This window comes from Anser anser (assembly GCF_964211835.1).
Source record: "Anser anser genome assembly, chromosome: 26".
Classification (NCBI taxonomy): domain Eukaryota; kingdom Metazoa; phylum Chordata; class Aves; order Anseriformes; family Anatidae; genus Anser; species Anser anser.
Genome location: NC_139747.1, coordinates 5,058,481 through 5,077,041, shown reverse-complemented (window position 1 = coordinate 5,077,041; position 18,561 = coordinate 5,058,481). Strand labels below are relative to the sequence as shown.

At 67.7% G+C, this 18,561-nt stretch overlaps 3 protein-coding genes across 3 annotated transcripts in view; 1 reads left to right on the top strand and 2 right to left on the bottom strand.

The window, feature by feature from the left end:
• The first annotated feature begins 1,650 nt into the window (after positions 1–1,650).
• On the top strand, positions 1,651–3,494 carry MRPS24 (mitochondrial ribosomal protein S24). Its single transcript, XM_083812068.1, has 4 exons — positions 1,651–1,727; positions 2,726–2,812; positions 2,911–3,022; positions 3,146–3,494. The coding sequence occupies exons 1-4, from the start codon at positions 1,695–1,697 to the stop codon at positions 3,427–3,429; spliced, it is 516 nt and encodes a 171-aa protein (XP_083668194.1). The 5' UTR covers positions 1,651–1,694; the 3' UTR covers positions 3,430–3,494.
• NPC1L1 (NPC1 like intracellular cholesterol transporter 1) lies at positions 3,157–14,640 on the bottom strand. The gene is made up of 19 exons (XM_083812067.1): positions 13,647–14,640; positions 11,952–13,477; positions 11,433–11,533; positions 10,950–11,122; positions 10,743–10,871; positions 10,478–10,660; positions 9,947–10,061; positions 9,704–9,831; positions 8,958–9,095; positions 8,614–8,703; positions 8,096–8,286; positions 7,891–8,018; positions 6,732–6,852; positions 6,582–6,637; positions 6,363–6,513; positions 5,613–5,844; positions 4,849–4,962; positions 4,573–4,735; positions 3,157–4,481 (listed from the first exon to the last, which is right to left on the bottom strand). Exons 1-19 carry the CDS (start codon positions 13,698–13,700, stop codon positions 4,372–4,374), a joined length of 3,903 nt encoding a protein of 1,300 aa, XP_083668193.1. The 5' UTR covers positions 13,701–14,640; the 3' UTR covers positions 3,157–4,371.
• A 154-nt stretch (positions 14,641–14,794) lies between these two features.
• Positions 14,795–18,561, bottom strand: part of DDX56 (DEAD-box helicase 56) — a 6,075-nt gene continuing 2,308 nt past the window's right edge. Inside the window, exons 5-14 of the mRNA XM_083812069.1 lie at positions 17,610–17,700; positions 17,254–17,498; positions 16,746–16,868; positions 16,090–16,206; positions 15,898–15,992; positions 15,699–15,772; positions 15,534–15,623; positions 15,346–15,451; positions 15,105–15,202; positions 14,795–15,007 (exon numbers count right to left, since the gene is read on the bottom strand). Coding sequence (XP_083668195.1) covers positions 14,927–15,007; positions 15,105–15,202; positions 15,346–15,451; positions 15,534–15,623; positions 15,699–15,772; positions 15,898–15,992; positions 16,090–16,206; positions 16,746–16,868; positions 17,254–17,498; positions 17,610–17,700 — 1,120 coding nt within the window. The 3' untranslated portion in view covers positions 14,795–14,926. The remainder of the gene's footprint in view (positions 15,008–15,104; positions 15,203–15,345; positions 15,452–15,533; positions 15,624–15,698; positions 15,773–15,897; positions 15,993–16,089; positions 16,207–16,745; positions 16,869–17,253; positions 17,499–17,609; positions 17,701–18,561) is intronic.

The following is an 18,561-nucleotide window of genomic DNA, read 5'->3' as shown; positions in this document are numbered from 1 at the left end:
AAGGGGGGGCACTTTGGGGACGTCGGGGCACAGGGAGGGGACAAGGGGAGGGGGTGGGATGGGGGGGACATGGGGACAGTGCGGGGCTGGGAGGGGATGGGGGGCATAGGGGGGCTGGGGTTGTGGGGGCACTGGGGGGGGACAAGGAGAGGGCAGGGGGACATGGGGGGGACACGGGGTGACAGGGGGTTGGGGGGCAAGGGGTGGACAAGGGGGGGCACTTTGGGGACCTTGGGGCATGAGGGGAGCAAGGGGAGGTGATGGGGGGGGCATGGGGACAGTGGGGGGGGGTCTGGGAGAGGCCTGGGAGGTCAAGGGGACATTGGGGGCACTGGGGGGGGGACAGGGGGACATGGGGGGGACAATGGGGGCACTCTGGGGACATGGTGGGGCTGGGGGGGCACTGGGGGGGGACAAGGGGTGGTGATGGGGGGGGGAATTTAGCAGGGACAAGAGGACACCGGGGGACATGGGGGGGGTTAGGGGGTCACAAGGGGACAGCAGGGGGACATGGGGGGGGTTGGGGGCACTGGGGCGATGGGGGGGGCACTTCGGGGTGCGGGGGTGGGGCAGGGGAAGTGATGGGAACGTTGGGGACATGGGGGGGGGAAGGGGACACCGCGGGACGTGCAGGGGGGGCAGCGCCGCCCCCCCGCTGCCCACAGTCACGTCCCCACATGAGCCCAGAGCCACCGCGGGGCGGGGGGGGCCGGGGGGGTTACGGGCAGGGGGCCACGGGGGGGTGGGGGGGGCCGCCCCCTTCCTGTCCCTGTCCCCTGCGGGCACAAACCTCAGCCCCCCCCGCCCCCCCCCCGCCTTCCGGGGTGCTGGGGGACCTGGCCTGTGGGGAGCCCAGTGCCCCCAGTGCCCCCAGTGCTCCCAGTGCTCCGTGTCCCCAGCTCCCAGTGCTCTGTGTCCCCAACTCCTAGTGCCCCCAGTGCCCCCAGTGCCCCGTGTCTCCAGCTCCCAGTGCTCCCAGTGCCTGGTACCTCCCTAGTGCCTCCAGTGCTCCCAGTATAGCCTGTGGCCCCAGTACCCCCAGTGCTCCCAGTTCTCCCAGTACTCTTAGTACCCTCAGTGCTCACATTGCGCCCAGTGCCCCCAGTGCCCCCAGTACCCCCCGTGCCCCCAGTGCCCCGTGTCTCCAGCTCCCAGTGCTCGGTACCTCCCTAGTGCCTCCAGTGCTCCCAGTATAGCCTGTGCTCCCAGTGCCCCCAGTGCTCCGTGTCCCCAGTTCCCAGTGCTCCCAGTACCCCCAGTGCTCCCAGTATCCCCCACGATCTCCATACCCCCAGTGCACCCAGTGCTCCCAGTTCTCCCAGTGCCCCGAATGCCCCCAGTGCCCCAGTGCTCCATGTCCCCAGCTCCCAGCACCCCCAGCGCTCCCAGTAGCCAGTACCCTCAGTGTCCCCAGTGCTCCCAGTACCCCCAGTACCCCTAACGCCCCCAGTACCCCCAGTGCCCTCCCAGTGCCCCCAGTACCCCCAGTGCCCTCCCAGTGCCCCCCCAGTGCCCCCAATACCCCTAGTGCCCCCCCAGTGCTCCCAGTACCCCCAGTGCCCCCCCAGTGCCCCCCAGTACCCCCAGTGCCCCCCCAGTGCCCCGCAGTACCCCCAGTGCCCCCCCAGTGCCCCCCGCCCTCCCGCCCGCCAGGGGGCGCTGCCACCGCCCCCAGGCCCCGCCCCCGTCCCAAGATGGCGGCGGCCGCGGCCGCCCTGGCGCTGAGGGTGAGCGCGGCGGGGCCGGGCGGGGGGACGCGGGGACACCGGGGACGGGGGGCACGGGGGCCAGCGGGGATGGGGACAGGGGGACATTAGGGACGGGGAGCACCGGGCATGGGGACGCTTAGGGGTATGGGGACACCGGGTATGGGGCATGGGGACACTGGGCATGGGGACATCAGGTATGGGGACATGGGGGCACGGGTCTTGGGGACACTGGGCATGGGGACACTTAGGGGTATGGGGACAGCAGGTGTGGGGACACCAGGGACATGGGGCATGGGGACACTGGGGATGAGGACATTTAGGGCTCTGGGGATGCTAGGTATGGGGACACCAGGTATAAGGACATGGGGATACGGGGCATGGGGACACTTAGGGGTATGGGGACAGTGGGTATGGGAACAGCAGGGACATGGGGCATGGGGACACGAGGCGTGGGTTCACATAGGGGTATGGGGACACCAGGGACACCAGGTGTGGGGACACTGGGTATGGGGACACTTAGGGTTGTGAGGACACCAGGGACATGAGGCGTGGGGACAGCAGACATGGGACGCACCTGGGGCACCAAGCACTTGGGGCTCTGGGGACACCAGGTGCTCCAGGAAGGGTGGCTCTGGGGTATGGGGGACACCAGGTATGGGGGGGGGAGCAGGAATGGTGGCTTTGGGGTCACTGGGTATAAAGGACAACAGGCACAGGAGGCTATGGGGACATCGTGTATGGGGTGCTCCAGGAATGGTGGCTCTGGGGACATGGGGGACACCAGGTATGGGGGTGTCCAGGAATGGTGGCTCTGGGGACATGGGGGACACCAGGTATGGGGGTGTCCAGGAATGGTGGCTCTGGGCACACCAGCTATAGGGGACACCGTGCACAGAAGTCTATGGGGACACCATCTATGAGTAGTGGTGGCCCTGGGGACCCCACACAAGCTGTCCCAGGACACTGGGGGGACACCAGGGCCACCTTGTGCTCCTCACCCCCTCCCACCCCACCAGGCAGCGCCCCGTGGCATCCCCATCCTCGGCCACATCCCCGTCCTCACTGCCACCCGCCACCTCCACGCCACCCCTGCCTGCCTCAAGGTAAGCACCGCTGATAGTGTCCCCATCCCCATGTCCCTCAGGGACCATCCCGTGTCCCACGGGGCCGGTCCCCGCTCTGATGCCACCTTCCCTGGCAGACGCGGGCGGCGCGGGTGCGCGTGGGGAAAGGGGACAAGCCCATCACCTACGAGAAGGCACACCCACCCCACTACATCGCCCACCGCAAGGGCTGGCTGTCCTTGCACACCGGTAAGTCACCATGTCACCCTTGGGTGACACGGTTGGATGGGGGGGGGGGGGGGGGGGGGGACTGGTACGCCATCCCAGCGTCCCGGTCCCCCCCTCCAACCGTGTCGCCCTCTTCCCTCGTAGGAAACCTGGACGGGGAATTCGGGGCGGCGGAGAGGACGGTGGAGGATGTCTTCTTGCGCAAATTCTTCCACGGCACCTTCCCCGGGTGCTTGGCCGACGAGGTGGTGCTGAAGCGACGCGCCAACACCCTGGTGGGCTGCCTGCTGCTGCTGCCCCACCTGGCCCCCGCCAAGCTCTGCTTCCTGGTGGGCTACGCCGAGACCCTCCTCTCACACCTCTACAAGTGCCCCGTCCGCCTCGAGGTGCAGATAGTGCCTGCCAAGGTGGTCTACAAGTGGCTGTAGGGCCCGCCGGGGGGCTCGGGGTGGGTTTGGGGGCGGTGAGGAGGAATAAAACGAGGCTTCATGCCCCCCTGGGTGTGGGTCTTTGAGGATTGGGGTCTTTGGGAGGTCTGGTCTCTACCCTGGCCATGTGTCCTGTGGGGTCTTGATCCCATGGGACCTGTCCCCATTGTGCCCATGTGCCTCATGAGGTTGTGATTTCATGAGACCTGTCCCAGTTGTGCCCGTGTATCCTGTGGGGTCTTGATCGCATGGTGACCTGTCCCCACCCTGCCTGTGTGCCCCATGGGGTCTTGATTTCTTGGGGACTTTATGTGGCCCATGCATGTGCCCTGCATGGTCCTGTCCCCACGATACCTGTGTGCCCATAGGGCAGTGTCCCCACGATGCTCTTCAGCCCCATGAAGCCCCGTCCCCACAACACCTGTGTGTCCTGTCCTCAAAATATTCTTGTGGCCCTGTCCCCACAACGTCCATGTGCTCCAGGTGGTGCTGTCCCCAACATGTCCATGCATCCCAGGTAGCCCTGTCCCCATCACGTCCGTGTGCCCCAGAAGTCCTGTCCCCAAGATATCTGTGTGGCCTGTCCCCAACGCATCCGTGCGTCTCATCCGCACAGGTCCTGTCCCCACAATCCCCACGTGGCCCTGTCCCCACGCTGCCCCACCCCCGTGCCACCCGTGTGCCCCACAGGACCCCATCCCCGTGATGCCCCGTGCCACCCCACGTGTCCCCATCCCCACCGGTGCCACCGTGCCCTGCGCGCCCGTCCCCGTCCCCGCACAGACGCGGTGACACCGCAGAAGCCGATGCATTTTTCTGTATGCTGCGTGCCCACGCCCTGCCCAGTTAAACCCAGTCACTGGCTCTGAGAAAACCAGTTTAAATACGACCGCGGTATAAAAAGCAGCAGCAGGATGGGGCACAGCGGGGGATGGTGGGGGCTCAGCGCCGCTGGCGCACCGAGCCCTCGAAGTAGGGGTTGCCCAGGGCCAGCCCCATGTCTGGCCCTGCGCTGTCCTTGCTGTCCCCTGGTGTCGCCCGGGGACTGGGTCCTGCGGGGAAACAATGGGGTCAGTGCCGTGGCCGTGCCCTCCACCACCCTGGTGTCCCCTGGTGTCACGGCACCGTCCCCTGGGGCCTTACCCATGTAGCTGAGCAGGACGGGGAGGAAGACGAGGCCGTGCGCCAGGCCGGCGAGGGTGATGATGAGGTTGAGGCGGAAGAAGAAGATCTGGATGAGCTGCGCCTTGGCGAAGGCCAGCACCACGATGCCCGGCAGGTTGGTCATGGCCACCCCGGCCACCACCTGCGGCCACAACAGGGTCAGTCACAGCTGGGCCACCCCATGTGCCCCGCACCCTTGGGTGACGGGTGAGGGGAGAGCACCCTGGGGTGCCCCCGCGGCCGTGCCGCCCCCACCTTGCTGCCCATGGTGATGGTGGCCTCGGCAGCGCGCTCCACGCGGGTGGGCTTGGTGCTGTGGGCGAAGGCGCAGGTGAGGTGGGACACGAACTCCACCGAGATGCCCACGGCCTGTGGGGACAGCGGTGTCACCAGGGAGGGCACCCGTGGGTGGCTCCCCAGGGCTGGCACGGCTGGGGATGAGGGGAGGAGTGGGGTGCCCACGATGCTCGTGCACCCTGCGTGCCCCAGCTCCTCAAGCTGCCGTGTCACCGTGTGTCCCCAGGTCCCTGTGCCACCGCAGGTAGCACCAAGCCACAGGTGCTGATGTCACCCTGTGTGCCCCATGTCCCCGTGCCACCTGTGCCCCATGTCCATGTGCCACCTCCCATGCCCCAGGTCCCTATGTCACCTGTGCCCCATGACATGTGCCACCCCGTATGCCCCAGGTCCCCGTGCCACCTCCCGTGTGCTCCTTGTCTCCATGCCACCTCCTGCACCCCGTGCCCATGTGCCACCTCTTGTGTGCCCCAGGTCCCTGTGCCACCTCCTGTTCCCCGTGTCCATGTGCCACTTCCTGTGCCCCAGGTCCCCATGTCACCTGTGCCCCATGTCCATGTGCCACCTCCTGTGCTCCCCAAGGTCCCCATGCCAGCCCCGTGCACCCTAGGTCCCTGTGCCACCTCTTGTGTGCCCCAGGTCCCTCTACCACCTCCTGTTCCCCGTGTCCCCATGCCACCTCCTGTGCCCCATGTCCCCATGCCACCCCGCACGCCCCGCACCGCCACGAGGTTGATGAGGGCCACGGCGTTGTAGGGGATGTCCCAGAGGGCCATGATGCCCACGGTGTCCAGCAGGATCATGGTGATGGTGATGAGGGTGGCGACGCTGGAGCGCAGGTCCATGCCCAGCAGCACGAAGGAGACGAGGAAGGTGGGCACCAAGCACAGCACCAGCGTGAACAGGCCCTCACCCACCACCGTCAGGTACTGCTCGTAGTACACGTACGTCACCCTGCCGGAATCGTCATCGCTGCTGGCACCCTGGGGTGGCCACCAGGCACCCCTGCCCCGGGCCGGCACCCCCAGAGCCCAGCTGTGAACTGGGCTCCAGCGTTACACCAGTAAGGAACTGGGGTGCCCATGTGGAGCCTGAACCAGGCACCCCAAAGTGGGGCACCCGAAGTAGGGCACCCACATTGACACCCAACTGTGCACCCCTAACTGGGTGCCCTGATCCCTAACTGGGCAGGGGGAACCCACCCTGGACCTTAACTGGGCACCCCAAAGTGGGGCACCCCAAAATAGGGCATGCACACTGACACAGGCTGGGCATCCCTAAATGGGCACCCTGACCACTAACTGGGCAGGGGGCACCCACAGTGACCTCAAACTGGGGCACCCCTAACCGGGCACCCATGCTGAGCCCTCAATGGCCACCCTGACCCCAAACTGGGCACTGGGCACCCACCCTGAGCCCCCCCTGACCCGGGGGGCACCTCCTCCTATCCCGACCCCTCCCAGGAGGCTTACGTGTAGGGGAAGACACGGAAATCGGGGTCGGTGCCGGGCACCTGGCGCAGGGTGCCGGTGATGTTTTCAGCCAGGGCGCGGGCGGCCCGCAGCGCCGCCGTGTACTCCTGCGAGGTCCGCAGCGGCCGCTGGTATGCCATGAACCGCGAGGCTGGGGGGCAGCGGGCTCAGCTGGGCACCCCGGGGTGCTCCCAGCCCATGCCACCCCCTCGCACTCACCCATGATGGTGCCGTTGGCATCCATGCTCACCGCCGTGTCGTAGGCACCCAGGCCACTGTGGGGAGGGGGAAACGGGTCACCCGTGGCTGTGCGGAGGGCGCTGAGCCCCACCCTGGGGACCTGCCGCGGCACCCTGGGGTGGCACCTACCCCTTGGCGCACTGCAGGGTGGGGAGGTCATGGAGGAACCAGGGCAGGAAGCGCTCAAACTCCTCCACCGTCGGCCGCCGCGTGGCATTCAGGCATTGCCCCAACGCGCAGCTGATGTCATCTGTGGGCACGGCCATGGGGACCCAGTGGGAAGCAGGGTAAGCACCCAAGGGTGCCGCGGCAGGCACCCCGTGGACCCCCCATGGGAACAATGGGCACCCAGTGGCACCGTGGCAGGCACCCGATGGACCCCGGGGTGGGCACCCGGGAGGAACCCAGTAGACACCCAACACACCCCGTGGTGGGCGCCCAAGGGGCACTGCTGCAGGCACCCAGTGGGAATCCAGCGGGCACCCAGTGGCACCCAATGGACACCCAGTGGGCCCCGTGGTGGGCACCCAGTGGGCTCCATCACAGGTCCTCAAGGGGAACTCAATGGGATCCCACTGGAAATTAAATAGGATCCCATTGGGAACAACGGGCACCCAATGGGAACCCAGTGGGAGCTCTATGGGATCCCAATAGGAAGTCAATGGGTACCCAATGGGGACTCAGTGGGATCTCAGTGGGAACCCAATGGGACTCAATGGGATTCCGATAGGAGCTGAATGGGATCCCAGTGGGAACTCAATGGACACCGAATGGGAACTCAGTGGGATCCCAATGGGAACCCACTGGGAATTCAATGGGATCCCAATGGGAACTCAATGGGATCCCAATGGGAACCCACTGGGATCCCAATGGGCACTGAATGGGAACTCAATGGGATCCCAATAGGAAGTCAATGGGCACCCAATGGGGACTCAATGGGATCCCACTGGGAATTCAATGGGATTCCAATGGAAATGCAATGGGATCCTAATGGGAGCTCAATGGGCACCCAGAGGCATTCCAATGGACACCCAATGGGAACTTGGTGGGCACCAAATAGGACCCCATAGGCACCCAATGGGCTTCATGGTGGGAACCAATGGGCACCATCACAGCATCCAATGGGCACCATCGCAGCACCCAATGAGAACCGAATTGACGCCCAGGGGACACCCAATGGGATCCCAGTGGGCAGCATGGTGGGCACCCCATGGCCACCCAACAGGCACCGCAGTGCCCCCCCCCCCCCCCTCAGGAACCCCCCTAGCGAGCACCAGTGCCCACTCACTGCTGGTGGAAGGGCAAAACTGCCCGGTGAGGTTCCCGAAGCGGTGGATGCGGCAGCAGCGGCCAGTGGGGTTGAGCCAGTCGAGGAAGTCGTCCACCCAGGAAGTGGCGGGGATGGCAAGGTAGGACCTGGGCAGAGGTGGGGCTGGCAGGGTGCTGGTGGGGCCGTGCCCCACTGCCCGCCCCACGCCCCGCGCCCCACTCACACGTTGGGGAAGCGCGTGGCATACTGGATCATCTGCGTCAGTGAGTTGTTGTCGCAGCCAGCGCTGGAGCAGATGCCGTTGGTGCCCTCGGGCGAGGAGAAGTTGTAGCCGCTGGTGGTGACAAAGTAGGTGGGCACCCCCACGGGCAGGTACTGGTTCATGTCGGAGAAGTACTGCAGCATGTAGGAGTCCTGGCGGTGGCAGAGGCTGCGCTCAGTAAGGGTGGGGGCACCCAGCCCTGCCCGCATCCCCAAACAGGGACTTGGTGTCCCTAGGTGTCCCCAAACTGGGGCTTGGTGCTCCCAGGTGTCCCCAAACCAGGGCTCGGTGTCCCCAGGTGTCCCCTAGGCCATGGTGCGTCTGCATGGACCCACATTGGGTTGTGCAGTTCCCAGACAGGGCCACGCTCGTCCGGTGCTGTCCCCACATGGGGCCATACGTGCGGCCATGCCATCCCCGCGTGTCCCCATCCCTGGGCACCCTGCTGTCACCACGTGTCTCTGCCCCCCGGGTGTCACCTCAGGCATGGCGATCTCCTGGTCCAGCCCCACGGACACTTGCAGCATGAGGTAGAGCCCGGCGAAGGAGAAGAAGAGGAAGAGCAGCACCTGGGGGCAGCACCCAGCCCCGTGAGGGCACCCCATGGCATGGGGCACCCCCAGGAGCCCCCTGAGCCCCAAACACCCCCTGAGCCCCCCAGTCTGCCCCCAAATCCCCCCATATCCCCCCCCTCCCCAAGACTCCTGAACCCCTCCAGATGCCCCAGCCCCTCCTGTGCCCCCCCACCTCCCAGGACCCCCCAGTCCCTCCATATACCCCAAAGCCCCTCCCCCCCGCCATGTGCCCCCAGCTCCCCACTGACCACCAGGGGCCGGATCAGGCGGTGCAGCAGCAGCGGGGTGTAGAAGTGGCTCAGGAAGGGGCGCAGCACCCGCAAGCCCGGCCCCGTGGGACCCTCCTTCTCTGTCCCACAGCAGCAGCAGATGTCGAAGCGGGCGGCCTAAGGGTGCCACTGGGGTGGGTGGGTGCCCCCAGGCCCCCAAATACCCACGGGAACCCCACGCCAGCCCACCGACACCCTTGGGTACAGAGGCATCCCCATGCCCACCCTGGGCACCCTCATGTCCTGTGGGCACCCCACGGGCACCTCAGGTATCTTCAGGTACCCCATGGGCACCACAGTCACCCTCCCACCCATGGGTACCCCACGCCCTCCATTTTGCCCACCCCAGGCACCCAAAGACCCATGGGTGCCCCATACCAACACACTGGGTGCAGCGACACCCCGTGCCCTCCCTGGGTACCCCCCTGCCCCATTAAGCACCCTATGGGCACCCTGCGCCCACCCGAGGTATCCAAAATACCCATGGGCACCACAGTCACCCTCCCACCCATGGGCACCCCACACCCTCCATTTTGTGCACCCCAGGCACCCAAAGACCCATGGGTGCCCCACGCCAACCCCACACACATTGGGTACAGAGGCACCCCACGCCCACCCAAGGTAACCAAATACCCATGGGCACCCCATGCAACGCCCCAAACACCCTTCTTCACCCCCCCCCCCACCATGCCCACCCTTGGACCCAGGGGCACCCGGTGCCGTACCTCCTGCCGGCGGGCATCGAGGGCCAGCAGGGCGACGAAGCCCGACATCTGGAGGAGGAAGTCGAAGGCAATGGCCACAGAGGCCGTGAGGGCGAAGGTGCGGACGGCGGGCATGGAGGAGAGGGCGCCTGCGGGCACCCCGGCGTCAGCACCCCGGCAACGCCATTGGGGTGTGCCGTGGCCCTGCGGCCACACGCTGTCCCTTGGGTGCATGATGCCGGGGGCACCCCTGTCCCCACTCACCCAGGAGGAAGCAGATGACCTCGGAGAGGCTGCACAGCAGCATGCTGGGTGCCACCTGCGCCAGCACCCGCCCGATGTGCTGTTCCCGCGTCTCGCCCGCCTCCCGCTGCGACTGCTGCTGGCCGGGATGGGAGGTTGGGGTGCCTGCCCGGCGTACAGGCACCTGGCGGCTGGGGGTGCTGCCACGTGGACAGCGGGACACCCGCACGTCCCCCAGGGACCTCCTCGTGTCCCCAAGTCCCATTGGGATCCCAGCCATATTCCCGGGAGACCCCTGTACCCATGGGTGGCCCTTTGTCCTATGGGGACCCCTTGAGCTCAATCGTGCCCCCTACATACCCCTTGGGGACCCCCCACCCAAGGGTGCTGCCATGCCTCATGGGGACCCCAGAACCCAAAGAACCCCAGAGCCCCCCCGCAGGGGGACCCAAGGCTGCCCCCCACATCCACATACCCCGCAGGGATCCCTGCACCCAGAGGTGTCCTACGGGGACCTCCCCGCACCCTCCAGGGACCCCCAGTGGCGCCGACCTGGTACTCCTGCACGAAGATGAAGATGTTGTCAGCACCCACGGCGAGGACGAGGAAGGGCACGACCTCGAGGATGATGAGGGATGAAGGCAGCCCCAGCAGTGCCAGGAAGCCCATGGAGGCGAAGACGGCGCCCAGCACCACGGCGATGCCGCCCAGCGCCAGCGTCACCTTCGACTCTACCTGCGGCAGGACGGGGCCGCCCGTTCAGCACCCAGCGAGCACCCTCGGGTGCTGGCACCCTCCCTGACCCCCCGGCTGTTACCAGCACGCGGCGCCAGGCCGTGTACTCGCCCAGCGCCAGGGCGATGTAGGCGAAGACCACCAGGTAGCTGACAGCGAAGACGGGGATGTCCTCGCCTGTGGTGCGGTTGATCTCGTCCTCCAGCGAGCGCTGCGGGCACGGGGAGGGTGAGCGGGGGCACCGGGGCACCCTTGGGTGCCCCCCAGCCCCACCGGCCGTGCACCGTACCTCAGCCATGAAGGAGATGGAGAGGTTCTGGCTGTGGTTGCGCTGGAAGTCGCGGACCACCTCGAGGAAGCGCTGCTCCCAGCTCAGCACCCACTTGTGCCGTGGGTCGCTCCGCGGGAAGTTGTTGAGGGAGTAGGTGATGATGAGCGCCTCCGCCTGCGTGTACTCGGAGTCTGCGGCATGGCATTGCACCCATCGCACCCCAGTGCACCCCATCCCACCCCACTGCACCTCATCCCACCCCACCACACCCCATCCCAACCCATTGCACACCATCTCACTCCACTGCACCCCATCCCACCCCAATGCACCCCATCGCACCCCACTGCACCCCATCCAACCAAACTGCACCCTATCCCACCCCATCGCATCCCATCCCCACTCCATTTTACCCCATCACACCCCATTCCTCCCTGTCCCACCCCACTGCCCCCACCCCACTCCACTGCCCCCCCCCCCCACCCCGCAGTCCCCCCCACTCACCCGGGTAGCCGCCGAGGGCGATGTAGGGGAAGACGGGCCCCCCGTACTCAGCCATGCAGCTCAGCTCCAGCGACGTGATGTCCTTGAAGGAGAGTGGGGAGCTGGCGGGGACACGGCTCTGGTGAGTGGGGGCTGCGCCTGGTGCCCCCCGCCACCCACAGCCTGCGGGCACCGAGCCCTGCTCCTGGCAGGCATCGCCCTGACCCCACAGCCTGAACCCCCGCAGGCGGCACATGGGCACCGCAACGCGTCCAGCACCCCACAGGCAGCACCCCGACCCCATGGTCCAGCACCCCACAAGCACCTTGCCGTGTCCGGCACCCCACAGGCAGCACCCTGACCCCACAGCCCAGCACCCCACAAGCACTATGCCAACATCCAGCACCCCATGAGCATCACCCTGACCCCACAGCCGAGCACCGTGTCCATCACCCCCCAGCCATCACCCCAGCCCCCAGCCCACCATCCCCGTCCCCACACAGCACCCAGCACCCCGCAGGCGGCCCCGCGGGCACCCACTTGACGCAGTAGATGAGGTGATCGTGCCAGTCCACGGTGCCGGTCTCCTTGCCCACGGTCTGGGTGGCCACCATGGCCAGGCGGGTGCGGTTGTTCTGGAAGTACTGCGTCACGCTGTTGATGCAGCAGTCGGCCAGGCTGGGCCCGGAGGGGTTGAGGGGCGCGTAGCAGACGTCCTGCAGCGTCACCTCCCTGCCCTCCTCCTGCATCCAGACGCTCGCCCCCGTCAGCTGATCCTGCAGCTCCAGCAGCACCTGCAGCACCTCGGCCGACAGCACCCCGCTGAAGTTCTTGGCGCCCAGCACCACCGAGTCGTAGGTGGCCCCCGGGCGCTGGTCCCGCGCTGTCACGATCACCTGGCAGGTGCGCAGGAAGGGCCCGAAGTGCTCATCGTAAAACGCCTTCTCCTGCCGCGCCTGGCTGCCCGGTGCCGACCACAGCTCCACGGGGTCAGTGGTGAGCCGCAGGGTCGCCATCCCGGCTGACAGCCCGGCCGCCACCACCGCCGCCACCACCAGCACTGGCAGCGGGTGCCCGGCCACCAGCGTGCCCCAGCGGCGGAAAATACCGGCCAGGAAGCGGTGGCTGCAGGTGCCCAACCGCACCGCACAGCCCCTGCGAGGAGCCAGCACCGCCTTCTTCTTCTTCTTCTTCCCGCGGCACATCAAGGCGGTGAGGAAGACGAGGGCGAAGAAGCCGAAGAGCATTGCACAGATGACCAAAGCACCATCAGCGGCACCCAAGCGGAAAGGTGGCGCGGGGCTGGGCGGTGCGGGCACGGGCGGGCAGGATTCGGCGCAGTCCTGGCAGGAGCAGGGCTGCTGGTCGGAGCTGAGTGCCTCGTTGCAGCCCCACGCCCGCTCGTCCAGCGGCTCGATGCCGTCGCCGGGCTGCGTGCCGTTGGGCACCAGCTGGAAGTCGATCTGCAGCGGGGCCAGCCCGTTGTTCTTGTCACCCTGGAAGTCGAGCCAGCGCTGCGTGGTGCAGAGCCGGGCGCCGTAGATGCCGCACATGGTGTCGATGGCGTAGCCCCCTGTGGCCGGCAGCCGCACGTCCTTGCAGGAGTCGAAGGCGGCGTCGGCGTAGCGCTGGCTGTAGAAGCACTGGTACTCCACCACGGCCTCCTGCCGCACCCCCAGCACCGTGGTGCGGTTGACAATGCGGGTGACGTTGGTGAAGAGGCTCTGGTCGGGGCTGCAGATGTTGTTGCAGTAGAGGTTGGCGAAGTTGCGGGAGCAGGAGGGGCAGCGGGCCAGCACAGTGCCGGACAGGGCCACGCTGACCTGCAGGGCGGTGAGCTGCCGCAGCGTGCAGCACACCCGCGTATCGTTGTCCCCGCGCACCAGCTCGGGGCAGACGGAGCGCAGCAGCTGCAGCAGCGCGCCCGTGGCCAGCCGCGCCGGCTGGTTGTACAGGCAGGGCACGTTGGAGGACACCAGCGAGACGTTCACCTCGGGGTTGCGCCCGCATTCGTCGTAGAAAGCGCAGTAGCCAGCGCGGTGGATCGGCGTCAGCTCCGGCGCGGCCTGCGGGGCGAGGAGAGGGGCGCGTGGGGGCTCAGCCCGCAGGGAGCCAGCTCACTTCGGTGCCCCCATCCTCTCCCACAAGTTGCCATGCACCCGGCACCCATGGGTGTCCCCCTGCCATCACCACCCCTCCAAACCTCACCGCACTCAGCCACCCCGAAGCACCTACCAGCGCCAAGAGGGTGCCAAGCACCGCGCCGGCCAGCACCGGGGACGCTGCCATCGTGGGCAAAAGGGTGCTGCTGGCTTCGCCCAGCCCCTGTAAGACCCCGTATCCCTTGGGCGGCTGCCGCCTGTGAGGTCTTCTGGCCTGATAGCACCGAGGCCAATCAGCCGGCGCCGGAGCTGTAAAGGCGCTGTGATCATTAACCCCGATCGATCGGCACTGTCAGCCGGCGCATCCCAACAGGGAGGTGCCTCGACACCTGGGTGCTCCCCTGCCCGAGGGAGTGGGCACCCTGAGTCACCACCGACGGGGAGTTTTGCACTGTGCCTACGTGGTTTGGCAGGGCTGTACCCACCGGGGACGTCCCCGCGGGTTCGCAGGAACACCCAAGGAGGTGGCGGAGAGGCTGTGCCAGCCGTGGGAAACCCATCCTGCCTGGCACAGGGAGCGGCAGGCACCCCGGGGTGCCGAAGCGTGCCCCACAGCATGTGCCCAGTAAACGAGGGCAGGAAGGAACAGGATTTGCCTCCCTGCCTGCCCCACGGGCGCTAAAACTGCTTCTGTTAACAGAAACGGGGCTGCCGTGCCCGCCTCAGAGCCCTCTGCCCCACCGAGCTGCCAGGAAGGTTCAGGGCCGCTGGGCAGCCTTGGAGAAGCGTCAGCCCTGATAACAGGCCGAGGCCCCGATAAGAGGCAACGGTGGGCGATACGGGCACCGCGGCGCTGCCACCCGTCTCGCACGCCACGGGCAGGGCTGGGCACACAGGGCAGGCGGGCACAGGGCGAACTCGGGCGCCCCGAAGGCGCTGTGCTGGTGGCACACGGGTGCCAGACTCCAGGGAATGGGCGCGCGCCAGCCCTGGGGACGGATGCCAGCGGGCGGCGGGCACCGCGGCTGTGTCGGTGTGGGGGTGACGGGCACCTCGAGGGGACGGGGGGGCCCCGAAGATGGCACTGCTGTGTGTGCTGTACCCTTGGCCCAGTTTACAGCCATGCTATTGATAAGGGGGGGGTGATAACGCGCTGGCACCTTTGTCCCGCATCTGAGGCTTCCCACCCCTGCGTCACCAACCCTTCCCTGTGCCCCTGCCACCGTCACGCAGCCTGCGGGCACCGCGCTGCCCGGCAGGAGAAGCACCCCGCCACACGGCTGGCACAGCCCACCGGCACCTTTATTGCACGCGGCTGCCCACAGGGGACAGCACGGGGACACCCCATCCGCCCGGGGGGCCGCGAGGCGGCTGCGGTGGTCCCCGGCACAGCCCCTGGGGGGCAGGGGGGGCTCAGGAGGACTTCGTGGCACGGTGCTTGGCGCGCTGGCGGGTGTACTTGAAGCTCTGCAGTGGGTTGGCGTTGCGGCGTGCCTGTAAGGGCAGAGAAAAGCGGCGTCAGACCCTAAAAAAGCAGGGGACAGGTGGGTACCCCCCGTGCCCGGGGGGGTCACGGCTGTCCCGCACTCACCGTGGGGCCGCCGCGGCGGCCAGCACCGGCGTGGGGCAGCCGCAGCCGCTTGTGCTTCTTCAGGTTGGGCTTGGCGATGCCGCGGAGGCTGGGAGGCACTGCGGGCACAGAGCGGGACATCAGAGGGCGAAGCGCTCCCCAGGAACGCCCCCCTAGCCTTGCACCCCTTTTCCCTAGGCACCGTTTTGGGGTCTTGTGTCCCCACCCTGCCCCAAAAGCTGCTGTCGGGCGCGGGACGTACCCAGGTAGTCGGGCACATTGCGGAGGTGAGGCTTGACGATGGCGGGGTGCAGCGGCTTGTCGTGGCGCAGGACGTGCAGGTCGCGGGGGTTGTCCTCGAAGTACGTCTGGGTACAGGGAGGGGACGTGAGGGGGGGGCTCCCGGCACCCCGCGCCCACCCCACACCCTCCTCGGGATGCTGGGGGTACCTTGAGTTTCTCAGAGTTGAGCAGCTCCTCCTTGATCTCCCGCAGCCGAGCCTCCTTCACCGCCTGCTTGGTGACGGAGCGCATGGCGTCCTGGGGGACTTGGGGTCAGAGCCGGGGAGGGGGCACCGCCGCCACCCCCCCGTCCCCGTCCCCACCCGCGCTCACCCGGCACCGGTACCGCAGGCCCTCGATCTCCTCCATGCAGAACTTGTAGGGCTGCAGCATGGACCCGCCGTTCTCTGGGGACACACACGGGGACATTCCCTGGGGACACGCCCGTGCCCCCGGCGCCCTCGGGGACACCCCCACGATGTCGCTTGGCACCCAGTGCCCCCCACCCCGCGGTGACAAAGCCCCCCCTGACCTCCAGCGAGCCTGTCCTCGATCTGCGCCAGCCGGTCCCGCTCCTCAGGCAGCACGAAGGTGAGCGCCGTGCCGGGGTTGTCCGCGCGGGCCGTCCTGCGGGCACGGAGGGGTGCAGCGGTGGGGCGCCCGCCCAAGCACCCCCAAAAGGCTGCCCCAAAGCACCCCCCCGGAGCACCCAAGCCCCCCGGACCTGCCCACGCGGTGGATGTAGGACTCGACCGTCGGCGGCACGTCGAAGTTGATGACGGTGGCCACGTTTTGGAAGTCGATGCCACGCGCGACGCTGTACTCTGGGTCCTTGCCCTTGCTGGGGGGGAAAAATGTGATGGGGGGGGGGGTGGAAAGGGGATGTTGGGGGGACTCGCGGCCCCCATGGGCTAAGGAGACACCCATGGGGATGAGGACAGCTGGGGCAGACACCCACGCGGGCATGGGGACGCTTTAGGGGAGGATCTCCCTGGGCACGGGGACACTCATGCAGGGACACCCCCGAGTGATGCCCATGGTTATGGGGACACCCAGGGCCACGGGGACATGAGACCCTGAGGCAAGGAGCCCCCCACGAACAAGGGGACAGCCTGGGGACAGGGAGATCCCTGGGCATAGACACCGGGACCTCCCCTTGGCATAAACCCACCTGGAGAAAATTCCCCAGCAGGGGGACACAGGGACACGCTGGGCATGGGGACGGGCAGAGCAAGGACATCCCTGCAGCACAGGGACCCCGTGGGGCAAGGGAACCTCAGGGGGCACAGGGACACCATGGGGGGCACAGGGACCCCGCTCCAGACCCTGGGTCCTGTTCCCTGGGCCCCGCCCCGCTGGCACCCATGGGTGCCCGCTCACCTGTCGGCAGCGCCCTTCCGCTTCTTCTGCGGGGGCTGCCCCGCGGGCGCCTCCAGCGCCTCCTCGTCCGTGGCCACGATGTAGTCGTAGAGCCCGCGGTTGAACTGGGTGATGACGTGGCACCTGGGGACACGCGGGTGGCCCTCAGCACCATCGCCTGCTCCCCGCCAGCACCCCGCTTCTACCCAACGCAGGGCCCCCCATGGGCGTTACCCTGGGCACCCCAAGCACACCCCACTTCCCCCAGACACCCCGGGGCACCCCGTGTCCCCAGCGACCAGGCTGTCCCCCGAGGCGAGCGTGCCCCACAAACACCCCGCGGGCAATCCCCATCCCTCCGCACCCCACCGCCCTCCCAGCCTTTTAGGGGCACCCAGGAGCACCCCATCCCCCATGGATGCCCCCAAAAGCATATCTCGCGTTCCCCCACCCCACCCTCCAGCAGCCTGGCTCCCCAAGCCCCCCATTGCCCCACCGGGCACCCCATCCCTGTCCCGGCTGCGGGTACCGGGAGCGCGCGGGCAGCTCGGAGTTGAGGGCGCAGGCGGCGATGCCGAACTGCTCAAGGAAGAGCTTGAGGCGGTAGCAGCGGGCGAGGGCGCCCACGAAGAGCAGCGCGCGGCCCCGCAGCAGCGCCAGCTTCAGCAGGGCGCAGAGCAGCAGGAACTTGTCCTCCTCCGTGTCGCAGCGCACCACCCACTGCTGCAGCTGCGCGCTGCCTGGCAGCCGGGGCTCCTGAGGCTGCACTATCACCTGCAACCAAAATATCAGAGCTGGGGGGAGGTGGGGAAGCCCCCCAGATCCCCTAAATTGTGCCCCTAGGGTTGTTGTGCCCACCCCGAGCCCCCCGCCGTGCCCGCTCACCGGGTTGTGCAGCACCAGCTCCTTGAGCGCCTCCACGTCGGGGTTGAAGGTGGCCGACACGAGCAGCGCCTGGTAGATCTTGGGGAGGTGGCTGGGGGGGCGCGGGGGGCTCAGCGCTGGCCCCGTAGTGGGGTCCCCCCTCCCCTTGGCCTAACAATGCCTGCCAGGCCTGGGGGTGCACCCCAAGCCCCCCCCCAGCACCGGCTGTGCTCCAAAAACCCACAGAGCGTCCCACGAGACCCCTGGCTGTGCCCCCCAAGTCCCCTCACTCCAGCAGCACCCCACAGTTGGGGATATGCCCCCAAACCTTCACAATGCCCCCCCAAACCCCTACCCATGTCCCCACTGCCTCCCCTAACCCCACCAACACCTCACAGTTGGAGATGTGCCCCTGAACCTCCACAATGCCCCCTCAAACCCCTCCCCACATCCCCACAACCTCCCCTAATCCCACCAACACCTCACAGTCCTGGATGCGCCCCCAAACCTCCACAATGCCCCCCCAAAACCCCCTACCCGTGTCCCCACGGCCCCCATCCCCGGCAGCACCCCATAGTCACGGATGCGCCCCCAAACCTCCCCAAGGCCCCCTCACATCCCCCCAACCCCCATCCCCTGCAGCCCCCCCCCCCCCGCCCCCCCCGCCTCCCCCCCTACCAGAGCAGGGCCTTGAGGTCGTCGCCGAAGCCGAAGGAGAGCAGCAGGTCGGCCTCGTCCAGCACCAGCAACTCCAGCGAGTGCCGCAGCACCAGGCTGCGCGCCTCCAGGTGCGCCAGCACCCGGCCCGGCGTGCCCACCACCACCTCCGGCCGCTCCATCAGCACCGGCCTTGGGGACACGGGGGGGTCACCCGCCCAGCTCGGGGACACCCCCAAGTAGGGGGACACGGGGGACAAGAGGAGGGGGACACTCACTTCTGGGCGGCGAGGTCGGTGTGGGCGCAGATGTCGGC